This window comes from Eumetopias jubatus, unplaced genomic scaffold (genome assembly GCF_037043125.1).
Source record: "Eumetopias jubatus isolate StellerSeaLion01/CBP00866 unplaced genomic scaffold, mEumJub1_p1.0 scaffold_13, whole genome shotgun sequence".
Lineage (NCBI taxonomy): Eukaryota > Metazoa > Chordata > Mammalia > Carnivora > Otariidae > Eumetopias > Eumetopias jubatus.
The window spans coordinates 28,359,386-28,378,389 of NW_028274819.1; the positions used below are offsets into that span (position 1 = coordinate 28,359,386).

Consider the following 19,004-nt stretch of genomic DNA (forward strand, 5'->3'; position numbering starts at 1 on the left):
TCACTCAGTTCATTCATTTAATTCTTCTGATTACTTTGTGAAGTAGGTACTCCAATCTCCACTCTACTGAAGAGGAAATAGTTTCAGAGAGTCGAAATAACTTGCTTAAGTCACACAGCAAGTCAGAATCAAGACCAGGACTTGATCCTCAGTCTCTCTGACTTCAAAACCCATCTGTGCTCTGAATCATGAAGGGATTCCAGGCCCCTCAGCAACCCCCGCCTGGAATGTTCCCCTTATACGGTCTGTACCAGTACTGTTGCTGATAAATATGCAGAGCAAATGCTTATATACTTACTTCATCCGCACACCATTCTAGGCACTTTACAAGTATTGACTTCTTTAATCCACATGACTCTTGGAGGCAGGCAATAGATTATCATCTCCATTTTACAGAGGAGGCCCTGGGAGGTGACTTTGCCCAGTATGACCCAGGAAGGGACAGAGCTGGCGTTTGAGTTCAGGTCGTGAGGTTTCAGAATCCCTCTTACCCACTTCATCCTGCCCCCTCTCTTGATAAAGAAATGCCATTTTCTTTCCAAAGGTGACGTCTGTCTGGGGTCTCACTAGAGAAAGGTCTTTATTTCCCAGTTATGAAAGAAATCCCATTATCCATTAGTTTTATCCAAAACTTTCAAGAAAGCCCTTAATGGATTGGGGCAGTATTCTTCCTGGTGAGTATTGTCAGAAGCAACTTGAGCTTTCTCCTGAAGCCCTCACTCACAAAGCAGCTGTCTGTCCTTCAGACTTCAGACTCCTCTAGCTTTGCCTTAACCACTGGGTGTGAACTACTGGGGGTAGAGTTCAGTCCAGACACCTGAAGACTTTTCTCCCCATCCGTCCAGACCCAGGAAGAACGACTGCTTCTGGGGCCACCGTGATTGTGCTCAGAGGCAAGGTTCCAGGGAGGTTGGACCTCCCGCTCTCCTGAGGGGAGAGAGTAGTAAATCCACTCTCACTAGGCACAGATTTGTCCTGATTTCTACCTAGAACAGGCAGCTAGCGGTGTCTTCCCTGCTCACTTCCTTTGAATCTTTTTTCACAAAGCCCTTTGCCTTCTCTTCTTGCGGACCTCCTCGGAGCCCCCCATCCCTGACTCTGCCCAGTTCATGCGTTGATATTCACAGCTACTTTGAAAAGGAGTTCTGTGCCCTGTGTTTAAAAAATATTCCCCACACGTTATTATTATTTTTTTTAGATATTGTAGTCCTTTCCTTTTCTTCTTAGTCTCTTTTATTAGGTTTGTGCATCCTTCTTTAGCAAATGTGCTACCAATTTATTTTATTTTTTTTTAAGATTTTATTGATTTATTTATTTTGAGAGAGAGAATGAGAGAGAGAGAGCATGGGGGGGGGGAGAGTCAGAGGGAGAAGCAGACTCCCTGCTGAGCAGGGAGCCCGATGTGGGACTCGATCCCGGGACTCCAGGATCATGACCCGAGCCGAAGGCAGTCGCCTAACCAACTGAGCCACCCAGGCGCCCCAATGTGCTACCAATTTAAACGAGCCTACTTCCTTTAGCCCCCTAGTAGGTAAAACTGCTCCACCTTGGGAAGCAGTAACTGCTGATTCAAATATTCTTAATTGAATGTTGATGATTCACAAATGATGCGGTTGACAGTGGAGGCTTTTTGGTTGACAGTGGACGTTTTTCATATGAAAGAGACTTCCGTAGCAGCCCTAGAGTTTCTGGGGAATCCAGGTCAGTGGGAAGTACATTATCTACCATTGAGGTTGGCCTTCCACTTAGACATGAATCAGAGGAACAGCTCATGCCCAAGGAAATAAAATGACAATTGAGAATGCCTTTTTTCCACTTGTGTATCTACGTACACTTTACATGGTGTAAAGTTTCCCTTAAGACAATACTGGTATTTGTTTCCCACATTGGGAGGCACGAAGGCAGAAAGTCTGAAGTGGTTTCCAGGGGTGGACAGTGTTATCACAACCAAAGGCTTGAAATGGACTTGTCTCCAGGGAGGGGGAAAAATCTAGTTTCAAATATTCCTGCAACTTTTGTGCTGACCAAGTGTTTATTAATAGAAGTTGAATCCCCAGTGGGGTTTTCTTTGGTTAACTGGTGAGCTTGAGAGAAATAACAATACCAAGAGATTGACTGTAAAATAATTATTCACCATGGCCTGCTGGGCAGAAATTTCTCAACAGGCAGCCTCCATGGCGCCTTGGAGGGAAGAACGCAGGAAAAGGTCTGGCTGCAGCCTCGGTGCCTGAGCCCTGGTTATCAGGTGGGGGGGAACCCACAGAGGCCTCTCTGTTGGTGTGGGGCAGAGCTGTTGAAGCAAAAGTTGGCCATCATGAATTCTGATCACAGGTGCCAGCTATATCTGCATTTTTGTTGGTCGGCATTTTCTTTTCTCATTCTTTCTTTTTTTTTCCTTCGATCTCATGGGGGAAACTCTTGACGTCCACCAAAGTGCTCCTTTGCCAGCCAACCACTATCTGGCAGAGGTAACCCCAACCTCAACCAGATTCAACAGCTCTGTGCCGGTGGTGACATGAACTTTTCTACCTTGTTCTGCTGAATATAGTAAACATACTCAAAGATGAAAATGTACTTGAATTACACATGCATTTGAAGAGTGGGGGAGTCCCAGCCCAGATAATAGCTGAGGGCTTTTTTCCCCCCTCCTTTATTTTTGTGTGGAGGTCAAGAACTCAGTAATACTGCAGTCCAGGCCAAAACAAACTCTATATGATCTACTACCAATTTCCTTTTAAGTTCCTCTTTTTGCTAGGACTGACTTCCTTTTATTTTACTCCAACTTGCATTAATCCCAGTTATAGAAGTTTCTTTCCTCTCTCCCTTGCTTCCAACTTCAAACATTTCTTACATAAGAAACAAGGGGCCTTAAAAAAAAATCTAACTTAAAAAATAGAAAGGATACCATGACTTTTGGAATATATTTTGGCAGTCTGCGATTTCAGAGTTCACTTCCGAACAGACGGAGTTAGACGGGGAGCTGAAATGCCTACGTGACCACTGTGGTTTGCTTTGAGCCAAACCACCTGCTTATCTGATCTCCTCTGGGAATGAAATGGTCGACACCTACAGTGCTTACTTAATAATTAGATGCTTTATTTGTCAGAGGCCATATATTCCTGGACCAGTGCTGCCTCTTTTTGTGGGTTTTTGTGATGAAAGCTGGGTGTTGACCGATTGCCCAAAGCGATCAGAGCTGGAGCGTGCTCGGGCCCAGTATTTTTAGCTCGGGTTCACATTCTGTCTCCTCCCCGACAGCAGTTGCTGTCATGCTGTCACTGACTTCCAGTGAAGAGGTTGTGCCAGCCAAGCTGACTGACTGGGCCCCCGAAGAACCCCAGCCAGCAGAAGGCAGGATGTGGTTAAAATGGTGCGCCGATCCTATCACGGGACTCAGGAAACCTATTCGTAGCTTGGAGATTTTCCAAAAGTCCGTCTTCCCTATCACCCTTCCCATCTTCTCTCCCCTCACGAGGATTTGCAAGCTGAGCTATCAGGACCCTAAAACAAGAAGTGGAGCTCCTCCTGCGATCTTGGCATACTATTCTTAGCTGAAAAGGATGTGTCAGGCATCTTGCATCTTAGAACTTTCTGGAGACAGAGAAGGTCACCTTGCTTCCTGGAGCGTGTTCTCTTCCACCTCCAGACTTGTCTGTATTATTGTTACGTTATGACTACTGTTCTTTAAGTGGTAGAGGATGAGCTGGGAGGCCAAATGATGCCAGGATGCCTTCAGAGGGGTGCGGCAGGTGGGGTGGGGGCATCAGGCAAGCCGGCGCCAAGCACTTCTCTGAGCCCCAGTCATCCTCTGATAAATGGGGATCATTACTATACCTGCCTCGCAAAGTTGTGGGGCATACTGAGGATGCGTGAAAAGTACTGTGCAAAATTTGATTAGAAAAAATTAAAATGTATTATCTGATATATATCTAAAATGTATTATCTGATATTGTATTATCAAAGAGCTACTTTTAGGGCTTTACAACAACCCTGTAAAGTTAGACCAATTGAGATTAAGATTTCCATTTGGCAGGGGCGCCTGGGTGGCTCAGTCGTTAAGCATCTGCCTTCAGCTCAGGTCATGATCTCAGGGTCCTGGGATCGAGCCCCGCATCGGGCTCCCTGCTCAGTGGGAAGCCTGCTTCTCCCTTTCCCTTTCCCCCTGCTTGTGTTCCCTCTCTCGCTGTGTCTCTCTCTGTCAATAAATAAATAAAATCTTTAAAAAAAAAAGATTTCCATTTGGCAGATGAGAAAACTGAGGTACAGAGAACTGAACTGATTGGCTCAAGGTCCTAAAACTTATAGAGCAGTACTATCCAATAAAACCAACGTAAGCCTATATATATATAGTTCGGAATTTGTTAGTAGCTGCATTAAAAAAAATAAGACCGTGAAATTAATTTTTAAAATATTCTATTTTTAAATAGTCAAAATTTTGGGGTGCCTAGGTGGCTCAGTCGGTTAAGCATCTGACTTTGGCTCAGGTCATGATCTCAGGGTCCTGGCATCAAAACCCGTGTTCATCTCTGTGCTCAGTGGGGAGTCTGCTTCTCTGCCCCTCCCCCAGCTCGTCCTCTCTCTTTCTGTCAAATAAATACATAAAATCTTTTAAAAAATAGTCAAAATCTTATTTCAGTGTATGGCACTAGCCATATTTCAAGTGCTCAATAACTGTTTCTGAGCAGTAGCTCTCATACTGTGCAGTATAGAATATTTGTTAAGAACACACTAGGAAGACACACGTATGTAAGACATAGACAGTATATTTGAGAAAGTTTGCTTCCTGGGGGCTGAGAAAATGGCTTTAAAAATATTTTTTCTTTGGGGTACTTCCTTATAGAGACCCTTAGGAATCTACTGGACTATTCTTTAAGTCTGTGAGAAAATTCCTGAATCATAAAGTTAGATATTTGGCACTCACTAACCCATGTGCACAAGCTTCTGTCCCTCATCTTGCTTCTCATTGACCGTGTTGAAAATTATGATCTTAGTCTTATGCAAGGATGAAATCATTTCAGAAAGATCCCACATCTCAATAGGGCCTAGGAAAATTGTCAACCGGAGCTGAGTGATTTTAGTTGGTGAACAATTTTTTAAAAATCAGTGACAAAAATACAGAGCTGCCTGGGGAATACAATGCCTGTTGGCTGAGATTAATGGCAAGATTAATAAATGGATTGCTTGATGAAAAGGCGCGAGAGAACAAAAACCAGTAGAGATTGTGGAGGAGGCTGCTTATTAATGAGCTGTCAGCCCAAAGAAAGTTCAAGAAACTCTTCTGTGTTAAATGCAGCAGGGCTGGCACTTCTAATAAAAATTGGGGGTCCTTCAGAAATTAATTACATCGGCCTTACAGCAAGAATTTGTGGAATTGCGAAACGTAGTGGCACAGACCAGCACGGGCCGCTAGTGCAAATAGAGAAGCTGCAGGAGAAACTAATCATTTTTTTTCATTGATATGTAGGATATTGTAGTAGCATAATAGCCAGTCAGATCTGAGGATGAATGATGGGGTCCAGATACACACTGACTAATGAAAGGACACCATACTTTGAGCTTGAAGTCACTTCACATTTCATACGTAAAATTCCCTCCTGGAATCTGATTTTCCCCTTATCCTGTGTGCCCGCCACGAAGGAGTTCCAAATCATTTTCAGAGTGATTATACGAATGGCAGAGGCACTCTGCCATGATTTATCAAGCTATGCCTAGAGGGAGCACAGCATCCATTTATCCCGAGTTGCCGTGATTTCCTTGACCTCTCCACAAGTTCCCAGTTTGGCTGGCCTGACAAAACCTTCTCTTAATTAAAATTGGGTGTTGCCTCTGCCCGAGGAAGCAATCTGAAGGCATGCCACCACAAGATGGAGATTTCTAGGTTTGGGGTCTGATACCACACGTTAGACACTGAAAGATACTCTCTTTCTCTGCTTCCATGAAGGCAGAGGAAAGGTATTCCTCCGTAATGTGTTTAGACCAAGGGTTTGAAGACAGCCCATTCATCTCTTGGGTCTCAAATTTCATAATTAACCATTTCAGTTCAAGACTGAATGTCTTCCCCATAGAGCTTGGTAATTAAGGAGTTTTCTGCTAATTGATTTATGTGCTGCTTTTCTAGGAATGAGATAAATATGAGGAGAGGAGAGAACAACTTTTGGTTGGTTTACATGTAGTGTACTTTCTCCTTTGGGGTCTTAATGTAAATGATCATCCATTATTTTTCCTTCTTAGAGCTTGATAGAACTGGGGCTGGGGCTTTTTTTTTTTTTTTTAAACTACATTCAACTTGTACCAGGATTATACAATTTCTAAAGAGGAATTCCTTCAGTTGTGCATAGACTTTACCATCCACTTTCTTTTGCTTGTCACATCCTTGAGTATTAGACCATCCACCACCCATCACTCTTTGACTTTTCAGACCCTCATAATCTACATGATACATGTCCTTTCGATTAAAACAACTTAATGGCCTTTTCACGAATAATTAATCTGCCATCTTTCTACTTTCAGCTCCAGGCTTTTAACTTTAATGTTGAGTTACCCAACCTGTGTTGCCTTTCAAGGGTTCCACTCCCTTTAGCCTCTTCCCCTGAAAGGTTTAATACCTTTTCAGAAACTTCAGTGTTTGCTATACTAAGGCTTTTTAAAGGCTTCCAGATTACTCTCACGTCCTTCCTGCTCTGTGTGAAGTGAATAACTAACTGTGCAGGAATCAGTGGGATGAAATGAAAATCATTTCAGACTCAATATTCTGTCATTTTGGAAAACACGGAGGCTTTCGCTGCAAAGAAAAGGTAAAACGCCATTGCTTTTTGAAGAAATGATTGTATATTTCTTTGTAGTTATTTGTTTCTAATTCTGGATGTTTTTCTAACAGTGACAATTTATACCAAATGACCTCCCAGCTTGAATGCATGACCTGGAATCAGATGAACTTAGGAGCCACTTTAAAGGGGTAAGGTTTTCTCTGTTCCATTGCCCTTCAACAAAAACATACACCTGTTTGAACCATTTTAAAGGCGCTTATAACTCACGAAGAAAATGCAGTTTTAGAAAAATAGTCATGGCTCTCTGTAGATTTAAGCTGCTTTCCTCCCTCCCCCAGTTGGTGGGTTGCGTTCAGTATTAAATTTTCAGGAATATAAATAGGGGATTTTTGTGTGTGTCCGCAACAAGGGAGTTGAGACTATTGAGAAAAAGTAATCTGGCCTTTACTTATTGAGTGTTTTAGAGTTCTTCAAAATTGTGTTAGTTCAACCTCATTTAATGTTCGTTTTGCTACTGACATCACAGATGTTAACTATTACATTATCTTGTCGAGAAATACTTTCAGTTTATAATGCCCAGGATCCAAATTCGTATTTGAGTGCTGATGATTGGGACACTTTTGAGTCAGATGTGCTCATACCTGATTGTACCAACGGGTTTTCTTCATGCTCTGTAGACAGTCACAATGAGGAGAACACACAACATAGGCAGTGGAGATTCTTTGCGCCTGGAAATTTTAAAAGGCAAACAGGTGGGACTTGCTTTCAACAGTACAAGAACTCACTGTTCGCTTTCTCAAGTCTGAGTCAGTGGGCATTAGGCTATGACTCCAGTGACATCCCCGTAATGTAGCAGGTGCTTTTCTCAGTCCCCTCACTTACTTTTCCTAACAACACTGTAAGGCTTAGGTATGGTTACCCTGTTTTCCAAATAAGCAAATCAAACTCAGAAAGTTAAGTAACTTCCCAAGTTCACATCATATTAAGTGGTAGAGGTGGGATTCCAAGCCTGAATCTAATTCCAAAGCAGAGGCTCTTTCCAGCCTCCCTATGGTGCCTTCCATCCAGTGGCACTGGAGACTTAAGTCCAACACTCTGGACGAGACAACTAGCTTCACATCTCTGTGTGTTAGTGGCTTCTCATTGGATTCTGGGATCTGGGAGCTTGCGAGAGCCACGCATGCTCCATTCCCCATTCCCCACCTCTTCTTCTCTTCTAGAGTTGCTGCTGGGAGCTCCAGCTCAGTGAAATGGACAGAAGGGCAGAGCAAGTGAGTGGACAATACCATGATGGCAAAGCCAATGATGTAGGCCTTGTTGACGCCTGGGGCGATGCAGGAGTTAGCATTGACAGTGGGTAATCAGAGTAGCAGTTGGTGCAATGGGATGGGAAGGATCTCTCTCTCCCTCTCTCTCTCTCTCTCTCTCTCTCCCCCTCTCTCCCTCTTATTTGTTGTAGACATATTGTGGGCAAAAATGGAGGTGGTGACATTTCTCATCAACGTACTCCTAGAAAACCGCTTTTACAACGATGCACTAGGAGTTCTGCTCATTTCCTCTGGAATGTTTTACCAAACACTAAATTTGTGGTATTATACATCTTCCTGTTAGATCAGTCAAATCTTTCAGGCATATATAACTTGCTTTTTCTCTATTTGCTTTTAAATCTCTTAGGGAGAACTTAATTTTTACCTCAAGTCTGTAGACAGAATTCTTAGAAAAACTTTTTTTTTTTTTGTTTTTGTTCTCAAACATCTGTGCCTTCCCCAGCCCTATAGGCTGCACCCTGGGACACTTCTGTAGCCGTTTCTTTTGACTTTATTTTTTCTGCGTGAACACCAGAATTGGTCTCCTTCTTTTCATCCTTCTTTCTTTTGTTGGCTCAGTCCTGGCTTTTGTATCATCCTTCAGCGATCAGCAGAGTTGTTTTTCAATCTTCCAGGACTTACTGTTAGATCCTTCTTTCCACCCCCAGCCCCCATTTTTTTCTGCTATTTTATCCAAATCTCAACTTCCTCTCTTTAGACCCAAAAGAAGCCTGTTGATTTGAATTTTTTCTCTCCACACTTGCGTCCAAAGGACTGCTGGCAATTTCAGCATTTTGTCTTTCTACTTACTCTCAACTTGTCCGATGTTTCTTGGCTTCTTGCTTTTACCCTTTCTTTCTGGATCCCTTCCTTTTCTTCTCTCTCTTCTTCTCAGAATTCAGACACTGTCTCCACATTTAATGCCAAGAGCAGATATAACTTGATTGTGAAGTGAGTAGTATGTTTCGATTTTTAAAATTTCTTCATGCTGGAGTACAAGGTTTGTTTGCTTAATTACAAAAATTACAGATAGGGCATCTTGGCATGTGTTTGATTCTGGGTCTTTCCATAGTTGAGATAATTTTGATACCTTTTAAGGTCTTTAGATACATGATATTAGTCACTTGCTGAGAAATCAGAAGTTATATTGTGAAGATAAAGCACAAAATGTGAATAGTTTGTTTTGTTCAATCCACCTTAAGGAAGAAAGAAACTAGAAGAGTTTTTATTAGTCTGATGCTTACATTTTGGAAAAGGATTTCTGAAACCAAACTGTATTTTTTGAACACTATTTTTATTCAGAAAGCTGAGTGAAAAGGATAAAATGTCTCCAATAGGTAGTCCTACAGAAGAGCAACTCTTTGGAGAACAAGGTTGCGATTGTGTAATTTACTAACGTCTTCTCTCATGCTGCAGATTTATCCCTTTAGAATCTATTGTAAGTCAACTAATGTCTGCTTCCATTTATGATTTGACAATTTATCTAAGGGTGGATGCTAACATTATTGGGCCCCATGTAAGGGGCTTTATGTATGTTTTCTCCTTTGACCTCATGACAATCCTAGGATACTAGGGGATGTCCACCTTTCAGATGAGGAGGGTGGAGAGACTAAGCCACCTAATCCAAGTTCACATAGCATTGTGAACTTTATTTTTAATTTATTTATTTTTAAAGATTTTATTTATTCATTTGACAGAGAGAGAGAGCACGTGAGTGTATAAGCAGGGAGAGCAGCAGAGGGAGAGGGAGAAGCAGGCTCTTCACTGAGCCAGTGTGAACTATAAAATGCTTGTTGTGATGTGGAGATTGACATTACAACACACTGATGTGTCATGACCCACAGTCTGCCTCTCTTATGGCTCTTAAAAATGGCTAATCCTTAGCTCTTTCCTCCAAGCTCCTGAACTTCTGAGAACTGAATTCAGTTGAATCTGTTTTTCCAGTAGAAAATTGGGCTTTTCTCCAGGGGAGACACAATCTGGGTAGGCGTCATCCTTCTCTCTGATGCCATATTCACTTCCTTTTGTCATGGTATGAAAACGCTGTTAATATGGAAAATATATTTGAGTAAAAATATTCCATGAAGAAAGATAGCTTTTTTTTTTTAACTTAAATCCATAGCTAGTGTCTTGACACTTTGAAGTCAATGGTAAGAAGAATCATGGTGACCCAGTAGATATAGAACAGAAAAACTGGAGGTTTGCCTCATGTTTTGGAGAAAAAAGATAATTTCCATATCATTCATAAAAATGAGACATTATCCCAATTTTTTTTATTAAAAAGATCATGAACTTCAGATAAACCCCCATTAAATATTTGTTCATGTCTTTTTTCCTCGAATATTTTACTTAAAAAAGGATCAGGTTTTTTCTTTGTGTCCTAAGCAAGTCCTTGGAGACATCTTTCATTAGATGTCAGAGAGCGGTGTTATTACAATGGGTGGGGATGGGATTTTTAGGGAGAGCATGGGCAAGATGAGATGAAAACATGATATAATGGGGAGGAGGAGATACTTTAGCCCCTGATTTACTCCTCTCTCCTCCTCTATTCATTTTCTGATCTCTGTGTGCCCATTGGGATCAGAACTACTTTTATGACCTCAAATGGGAGAGTATTATATTTCAGTTTAATTCAGAGAAGGTACTTTATGAACCCACTTTCTTAACTCTGACTCTTTTCATCACTCACAAATGAAACTAGATTTTTTAAGTGGGTCACTGGGAGAGAAAATTGCCAGGGATTCCTTCTAAGCATTAGTCCACCTTTATGAATAATTCTGTTTATGGTGCGTTTGCATTCGTTGCCTGATTTTTACTTCTCTAAAAGCCTTTCCCGTGTGTTCTTAACGGCCACTGATTTACTAAAGCTGCTCACAAGCCACAGCTACTCTGTTAGTCTCTGTTTTGTCTCTTCTGAAGAAAATATCCTGCAAAATGGAGTAACACATCAACCTTGACTGTGGTCCAAGTTATTAAAACAAGGAAGAAGTTATTCTCTGGGGAGTTGGGCAGGGGGAGTGGGAAATCGAACACAATAGAAATGTTAAAGGAGTGCTGAGCAGAATGAATGTCCCTTTGCTGGTCCAAGAAGTTCACAGACTGTTGGGAACACACAGTATTTGACCTGTGGATGGTTGAAGGGAAAAACGAAAGACTCACGATGACTGATGTATGGTGAAAACAAAGACATGCGTTTTGGTAGGGCCAAGGCTGTCGAATCTGGAGAAAATCCCTGCTAGACATGGTCTCATCCCTGAGAACCTGTGCCAAAAGAGATAACTGTCTTCTCTGGCTGGGAGTTCCGATACACAGCCCAGCACCTTCCCATTCCAGCTCATAAACATAAGGTATTCATCCAAAAGATTTACTTCTTGAAAATAGATAGCCTGCTTTTAAGTGGCTCCTGGAGCTTGGGATGCAGAGCAAAGGTGGAGAGAAATAGTTCTGTGAATATCAGCATTCCTGAGTGAAATCCTCCAGCTCCACCCCCAGCAAATTTTGTTAATTTCTCTTTTTAAAAATGGTTACCTTTATGCCAGGAAAGTGGTTCTTGGTCTTCCCTTGGATTCCACTTGGATCTGTTAGCCATACTGCCAAGACAAACACGGGACTCCTGGGTTGGCAGGGTGGGGATGGAGACTGATTTTGAGTTGTGTCTCCTGTTCCTCACACCTGGATTGGACTTAATTTCTTTGCCCTCAATTCTCACTTCCACGCTACTTGTTTCAACTCTCCTTGGCTGTTCACCTTTCTCTTTGGGCATGTATTCAACTAATATATGTAACTTTTTAAGTTATTTAAGTAATGCATATAAATTATAGAATACCTAGAAAATACAACTATACAGGGAAGGAAATTGCCCCCTCCCCCAGTAGTTCAGACGAAATTACTGTTAATATTATGTTGCATGCACTTAGACTTTTTTCTTTTTTGGGGTGGGGCATGGTGAGGGACAGAGGGAGAGAGAGAATCCAAAGCAGGCTCCACACCAGCACCCAAAGCAGGGCTCCGTCTCACAGATATCATAATCTGATATCAGGACCTGAGCCAAAATCAGGAGTTGGACACTTAACCAGCTGAGTCACCCAGGGGCCCCTAGACCTTTTTCTATGCGGACATACACATCTGTGTCCTTTTCTTTTCTATAGCAAATGATTGGGCTTCAACTTCTGTAAGCCATTGCCAAGTTCTATATTTCAACTATCAAGAGAGTGTTTTGAAAATATTCTTAACTTGTTAAAAACTATTTCATTTAAAAAACTACATTGGGCTTTATAGACATCATCTCCACACTATGTCTCTATTTTTAAGCAAGGAATCATTTTCATCTTGTAAAGGTGAGGGGAAATGACAGGTTTGTTCAGATCAGAAGAACAAAGAGACCAAGTAGAGGAAAGTGGTGGTGAAGGGTCCAAGATGGATGTGAGGAAGATGATGGACTCAGCACAGAAAGATGAAGTAGGATTCTAGCCTGTCGATAAAGGTGTCTGTGTGTGTGTGTGTGTGTGTGTGTGTGTGTGTGTGTGTGTGTGTGTGTGTGTTGGAGGGGGAGAAGTATAATAGATGTGTGGAGGATGTCTTTCATGACCTAAAGGAATATTTTGTACCTCTCATGTCTGTGATTCCCTCTTGTACCCTTCTGAGACCCTCTACTCACCATGAATCCTTCTTCCTGTTATTTACCCAAGAAAAAAATCATAACCTCCAGCTAGGAAAATATTGACATGGAAGCTACACTAGTAAAAAGTCATCTGTCTAAACACTTCTCTGAATTGAGGGTCTGTTGCATATTTGAGTAGTTTTTTTTCTTACTAAATTAAAAAGGTTCATTTACTCTAGCTTTATTTTTAACTCTTTATTTTTATTTTTTTTAAAGAATTTTTTTTATTTGAGAGAGAACACAAGCAGGGGGGAGGGGTAGAGGGAGAGGGAGAAGCAGACTCCCCACTGAGCAGGGAACCCAATGCCCGACTCCATCCCAGGACCCCGGGATCATGACCTGAGCCGAAGGCAGACACTTAACCGACTGAGCCACCCGGGTGCCCTCTAACTTTTTATTTTAAAAGCAAAGCCACACATATAATGTTCCTAAGGCTCAGATGGTGACTTGATCAAAATGAAAACAAGTCTTACCCCTTAATTATAAGAGTAACACAGGCTTATTATGTATTTAAAACATAAAACCAGTACCAAAACATCATAAAGGAAAAGAGGTATCTGTTATTTTACCACCCAGTGATCACTAATTTTTATTAGGATGTGTTTATATCTGCAGAGAGAAACTCCTGGAAACATTTACTGAACTAGTGACTGTAGTTGTCTCTGGGAAGATTAGAGGGAGAGGTGGAAAGCCTGATAGAGATGGGTTTAAGACATCCTAGGAGGGGATAAACCGGAGACACTTGTACAAAGACGCTTGCATGGAGTTTTGCTGCAAAAAGGAGCAAAGAAATGGGGTTCTAGCTCAATGAGGATAAATGTCAGGAGAAGGTGGTTGGTTAGTGTCTTGCTTTATTTATTTATATTTAGAGAGAAGTACCTGCCTTTTTGTTTACTGATGAGAATGATCAAGAAGGGAAAAACTTGGTGGGAGAGGATAGAATATGCTGGAACACTGTCCTTGAGAGAGAAGAGGCTCCATGGATGGGTAACTGGCCACTGGGTAGCTAAGAGCTGGGATAGGTCATCCAATAACTGTTGATCTGCAAGGGCTCTTTTTAAAAGGATATTAACCCTTTGGTTGTCCTATGTACTGCAAGTATTTTCTCTGATTTTATTTTGTCTCTTAATGGTTTTGTTTTTTCCTGTCAGAAATTTCTACTTTTATAGTAAAAGTGATCAGTTTTGTTTTATGGTTTCAAGTTTTTGGCTTTAGTGTCATGTCTAAAAGGATTTTCCCAAGATTTAAAAAAAAATTTCTTATTTATTGGTATTCCTTGGTATTTTTTTAAATTTACTTTTTATATTTAAACATTTAGTTCATCTTGAATTTATTTGGCAATTTGATTCCACCTTGATTTGTTTCTAGAGGACTAGCCAGTATCCCCAAACTATTTTGAACAATCCAGTCTTTTGTCATTAACTTCAAATATTTTCTTTATCAATCCTTGGAACCTGTCAAATTCCTTGGGTCCATTTCTAGATGCTTTACCCTCTTCTTTTGATCAGTCTGATTCTTTTTGCCAAGTATCAGACTATTTTCTTAGCTATAATTTTATAGACTATTTAAATATCTGATCGAAAACTTTCCTAGCATTGTATTTCTTTTTTCAAACTAATTCTGGCTATTATCTCTTGTTTATTCTTCAAGATGAATTTTAGGTTCATCTTGTTAATTTCAAAAAAAAAAAGTCTTTATTGGCGTGCTTGGGTGGCTCAGTTGGTTAAGCGTCTGACTTGATTTTGGTTCAGGTCATGATTTCAGCACCATCTGGCTTCACACTGGGCGTGGAGCCTGCTTAAGATTCTCTCTCTCCCTCTCCTTCTGCTCCTTCCCTCCCTTGCTCATGCACAGGCACTCTCTCTCTAAAAACAAAATAAAAGAAAAAAGAAAGTCTTTGTCAATATTGGTTTGTTAATTGTGACAAATGCACTTATTTGTGCATTTGTTTGTAAGATGTGAGTAAGAGAGGAACCTGGTAATGAGATATATGGTAACTGTCTATATTATCTTAGAAATTTTTCTGTAAATCTAAATAATTCTAAAACAACAAGTTTATTTTTTAAGTCTCAATTAGAATTTTGAGTGGATTGCACCAGGTTTAAAAATTAATTTTGGAGAAGATTGACTTTTGGAAAAAAGAGCTAACCCTTTCTTCAAGAATGTGGATAGCAGGGGTGCCTGGGTGGTGCAGTCAGTTAAGCATCCAACTCTCGGTTTCAGCTCAAGTCTGATCTCAGGGTCATGAGATCGAGCTCCGCATGAGGCCCTGGGCTCAGTGCCAAGAGTGCTTGGGTTTCTTTCTCCCTCTCCCTCTGCCCTTCCCCCTACTCTCTCTAAAATAAATAAGTAAATCTTAAAAAAATTAAAAGAACGTGGATGGCATTCCTCAACATTTTTTTCAAGTCTTGTTTTGTGTCAGATGTCTCCATTTTGAATTTCTTCCTTTTCAGAACTTTTTAGCAGTAATGCCTCTGGCTTCAAAATTTCTTTGAGAATGAGTGTGATTCCATGAATATGTTACAAGGATTTTCCTTTGTGTCTTCACCTTGAAATACTCTGTGGTGTTACTAACATTCGTTTGGAGGGTGGGACCTGTGGAAAAGATAATTAGGCACACAGCCTTCACACCTGCAAGCCTCCGTTTCAACTGGAGAAGCAGGGGACATCTTAATCTTAAGAGCCCCCGTGCTTGATCCTGGTGTTTTAGGGAGGACAGTTTTTTTTATGTAATTGAGCATAGTTGAGTAAACTTTTTCAGATTCAAGAGTGTACAAGCAAGCTGGGTAGGAGCCTTTAGGAATCCAGGCTGCAAAGCACCTGCTCCATCTTTCCTGGGCAGGGCTTGTCTCATGTGGATCTCGACAGATGTTCTTGGTATCTAGCAGCAGTTTCCGGCCAGAGAGCCAAGTCTGTGAGAACAGCGAACCCAGTGAGTTAGATGAAATTGGGATTCTGATAAACCATCACCTCAAGACCAGACACATGTAAGGAGAGATCCAGAGATTTCTTATATGGTCTGATTGAGATGGTCTATGAAAATACAGTTCCTGTGTGTGTGTGTGTGTGTGTGTGTGTGTGTGTGTGTGTGTGTGTTGAAGCAGGAATGAAAGTCATGCTGAAAAATCATCTTCCGAGTGGTAGGGGCCAGTAAAATTGTAGAGTTTTTGGACTGTGTTCTCTCCAAAACTGTTGTGAGAAACTGGATTTATTTTTTTAAAGGTCTTATTTATTTATTTGACAGAAACACAGCTAGAGAGGAAACACAAGAAGGGGGAGTGGGAGAGGGAGAAGGAGGCTTCCTGCTGAGCAGAGAACCTGACATGGACATGGGGGCTCGATCCCAGGACCCTGGGATCATGACCTGAGCCGAAGGCAGATGCCTAACGACTGAGCCACCCAGGTGCCCTAAGAAACTGGATTTAAATATTTAAAATATCCCTTAGCTCTGCTCTGAATGTTAAATAGGAGGGAAAATGTCACTTGGAGGAGGTTTGTGTACTGTTTCGAGTGGTGAGGAAGTCTCAGTGGTTCATAAGGGCTGATTTATACAAGCGTTGTTGTCAGGCTGTTACCCATGCAGCTCGTGTCCCCTGTTAAACAGCAGCTGATGACCAGGTTGCATGAGAAGTGAAGTGAAGACAAAGGAGCCATGACTATAAAGAAACTTTCAAAAGAGGAATACAAACTAGGTTTTGGTAATGATAGCATTGTTAGAACCAGTAGGCATCTTCCAGAAGGTAATACTTTGAAGGGACCAGTAATCATTTATAGATACCATGTTTTGAGAAATTCCCTGAAGAAATAAATCCAGTGACTTTTGGGTAATTGCTAGGTTAGGTATGGATCAAGACTTTTTCTATAGCAGGTGGTAGAATCCCAGTTGAACTGGCATAGGTCAAAGGGGAAATTTAAATTTAGTATCTCAACTGTATTGTATTTTAAAACCCCATGTCTGGATTCAGGGGCTCAGACGATGTCATTAGAACAGTTTCATTGTCTCTTGTCTCTCCTGTTTTCTGTGCTGGCTGCCTTCCCAGACAGGCTCTCTCCATTGTAACAAAAATAGCTCTGGTTTTGGGCATCTACATTCTTGGGCCTGACAAGAATACCTCTCTATTGGTTCTTCAACAAAAGACCCAGGGAAGGCTCTGACTGGCCCGGGTTGGGTCATGTGGCTGGAGAATTCAGTGATCTGATTGGCCAGGTCCTGAGCATGTCCTTACCCCTGGAATCTGAGGAAGAAAAGTGGAAAGGAAAAGGGCCCTGTTTCCAGAGGAAGGTGGGATGGATGTGGAGTGGGCAGAACAAGAAATACTCAATAGAGAATTAAAACAGCCAAAGTTAGGGGCCGCCCAGGTGGCTCAGTCCATTAGGTGTCTGGCTCTTGGTTTCAGCTTAGGTCATGATCTTGCACTTGCGGGATCCAGCCCCACATCAGGCTCTGTGTTGCTCAGTGTGGAGTCTGCTTCGGATTCTCTCTCCCTCTCCCTCCCGCTTACTCTCTCTCTCTCTCAAATAAGTAAGTAAGTAAATAAATAAATATCTTTAAAAATAAATAAATAAATCAAAGTTAGTAAAAGTAAAAGTGGCATGAGCCCTTTTCCCCTCCAGATAACTTCAGAGCTATTTGCCTATAGGGATGTATGATACCTGGAGAGAGAATAAATGAAGGATGGAGCCTTCTTTCTAATGTTCATGAGAAAAGCACTCATTAAAAGATACAATAGTTAGAGTTGTCATAGTATACTTTTTAGTTAAAAGTGACACCAGATAGATTAGGTTTTTGTTAAAAGTCAAAAATGCATCTTTTTCTTGAGATCTGAACTGAAATGAAACACCTGAGGGGAGGAGGAAGACTCAGATTTTTTGAGTAAAAAAATAGCTGGTTGTTTTCTGTAGACTATACTTCTGGAGGAATTTTATACCATGAACTAGCAGACTGCAGACATTCCTTATATTTTTGTTTTTGTTTTTTAAGTTCAATCAAATTTAACTTGGTTGATTCATTTTTAAGTTCTAGGTTCTGTGCTGGATTCATAAAAGAAACTGCCATCATTTGTATATTCTCAGGAACAGAATAATCCTTTGGCTTTTATATATTCCCATTGATTTGTTATATTCCCACTATAAACAATGAAATTACACAAAGAAAAGAGAATGGCTAGAAGGCCTTGCTGATGATGTCTGTGCAGAATTTTATTTAAATATCGCCCTTAGCATGTCACATTCAGGCAGAGAATAAAAATAGCATTCATGTTGAGCTAGAGGTGATTGTGCTAGGTTGCCACCACCTCTGATTTTGTGCAGAAAGAGAATTTAATATATATTCATTTTCCCAAGTCAGATCTTCTAAGTGGATATGAAAGTGAGTTCTGAAAATACTCTGGCTACAGGGAAATTAGATTTTCATTCAGTAAAGCTTTTCAACCTACGAATTCTGGTGTGACCACTAAGGCTTCCTGGGGGAAGTTCCTGTTCTTTTGACCCCAAGTCCTCTAGTTCAAGTCCAACTATCTCTATGCATGGTGCATCTTTGTGAATGCTGAGCGTTTGTGCAGAGGCTTATTGTTTCATTGGGCTTGGTTTTATTTTGTTGGTTGTCCTCTCTTAAGTCTCTTTTATGCTATAACTGTCCTTCTAACCCCTAACTCCTCTTTTTTTTTTTTTTTCTCATGCTACTGATAAGTTGGAGACAGCAAGTTGTTTGGCCAGTGGAGTATCTTCCAATCTGGATTCAGCAGATTGCTCTTACAGCCTTTTAACTTCAGGTTTCCATCCCCTGTATTGCCTATAAATAGGTAGTTAGATCTGGAGGCTTGCTTAGATTTGGGTTCTTTTTTTTTCTTTTCTTTTTTTTTAGCAAGAGTGGTGTGTTTAGCCTCCTCTCTTGTGTTTGACCTTTAAGGATGCACACTCTTTGAACATGGTTCCAATACCCTTTTCCCTCAAAAGTGGCCCACTAGACAGGGGTGATGGTTCTCAAGGCTTGCAGCAAAGTGTTATTTCCAATACCAAAAGGAATCAAGCATTTAAGCATCTCATAGATATAGCCTGAGTATCAAGGATGGACAGAGAAGAGGGGTTGATGGGTAAATTCCATTTTCTGGATATGCAAGAGTTTGAAGTTTTCCCAGGTGCTTTCCTTCAACCTGCTTAACTCTGCAGAGGTGAGAAGACAGAGGTGAAGATGGGGGGGATGCTCACCTGGCCAAGGACTAGAGGTGGGAGAGAGAAGTCACAGGTGGAGGTTTCCCCTTTTTGAATATT

General features: G+C 41.1%; 1 protein-coding gene across 12 annotated transcripts in view; it reads left to right on the forward strand.

Moving 5' to 3' along the window:
- The window catches only part of WT1 (WT1 transcription factor), a 46,211-nt gene that overhangs the window by 10,215 nt on the left and 16,992 nt on the right, over positions 1-19,004 (forward strand). For 6 of the 12 annotated variants that reach the window (XM_088017435.1, XM_088017436.1, XM_088017438.1 and 3 more), the window contains 2 exons: positions 6,878-6,955; positions 7,988-8,038. In XM_088017435.1, coding sequence (XP_087873561.1) covers positions 6,878-6,955; positions 7,988-8,038 — 129 coding nt within the window. The remainder of the gene's footprint in view (positions 1-6,877; positions 6,956-7,987; positions 8,039-19,004) is intronic. The other 6 variants (XM_028087738.2, XM_088017437.1, XM_088017440.1 and 3 more) reach the window with 1 other exon arrangement.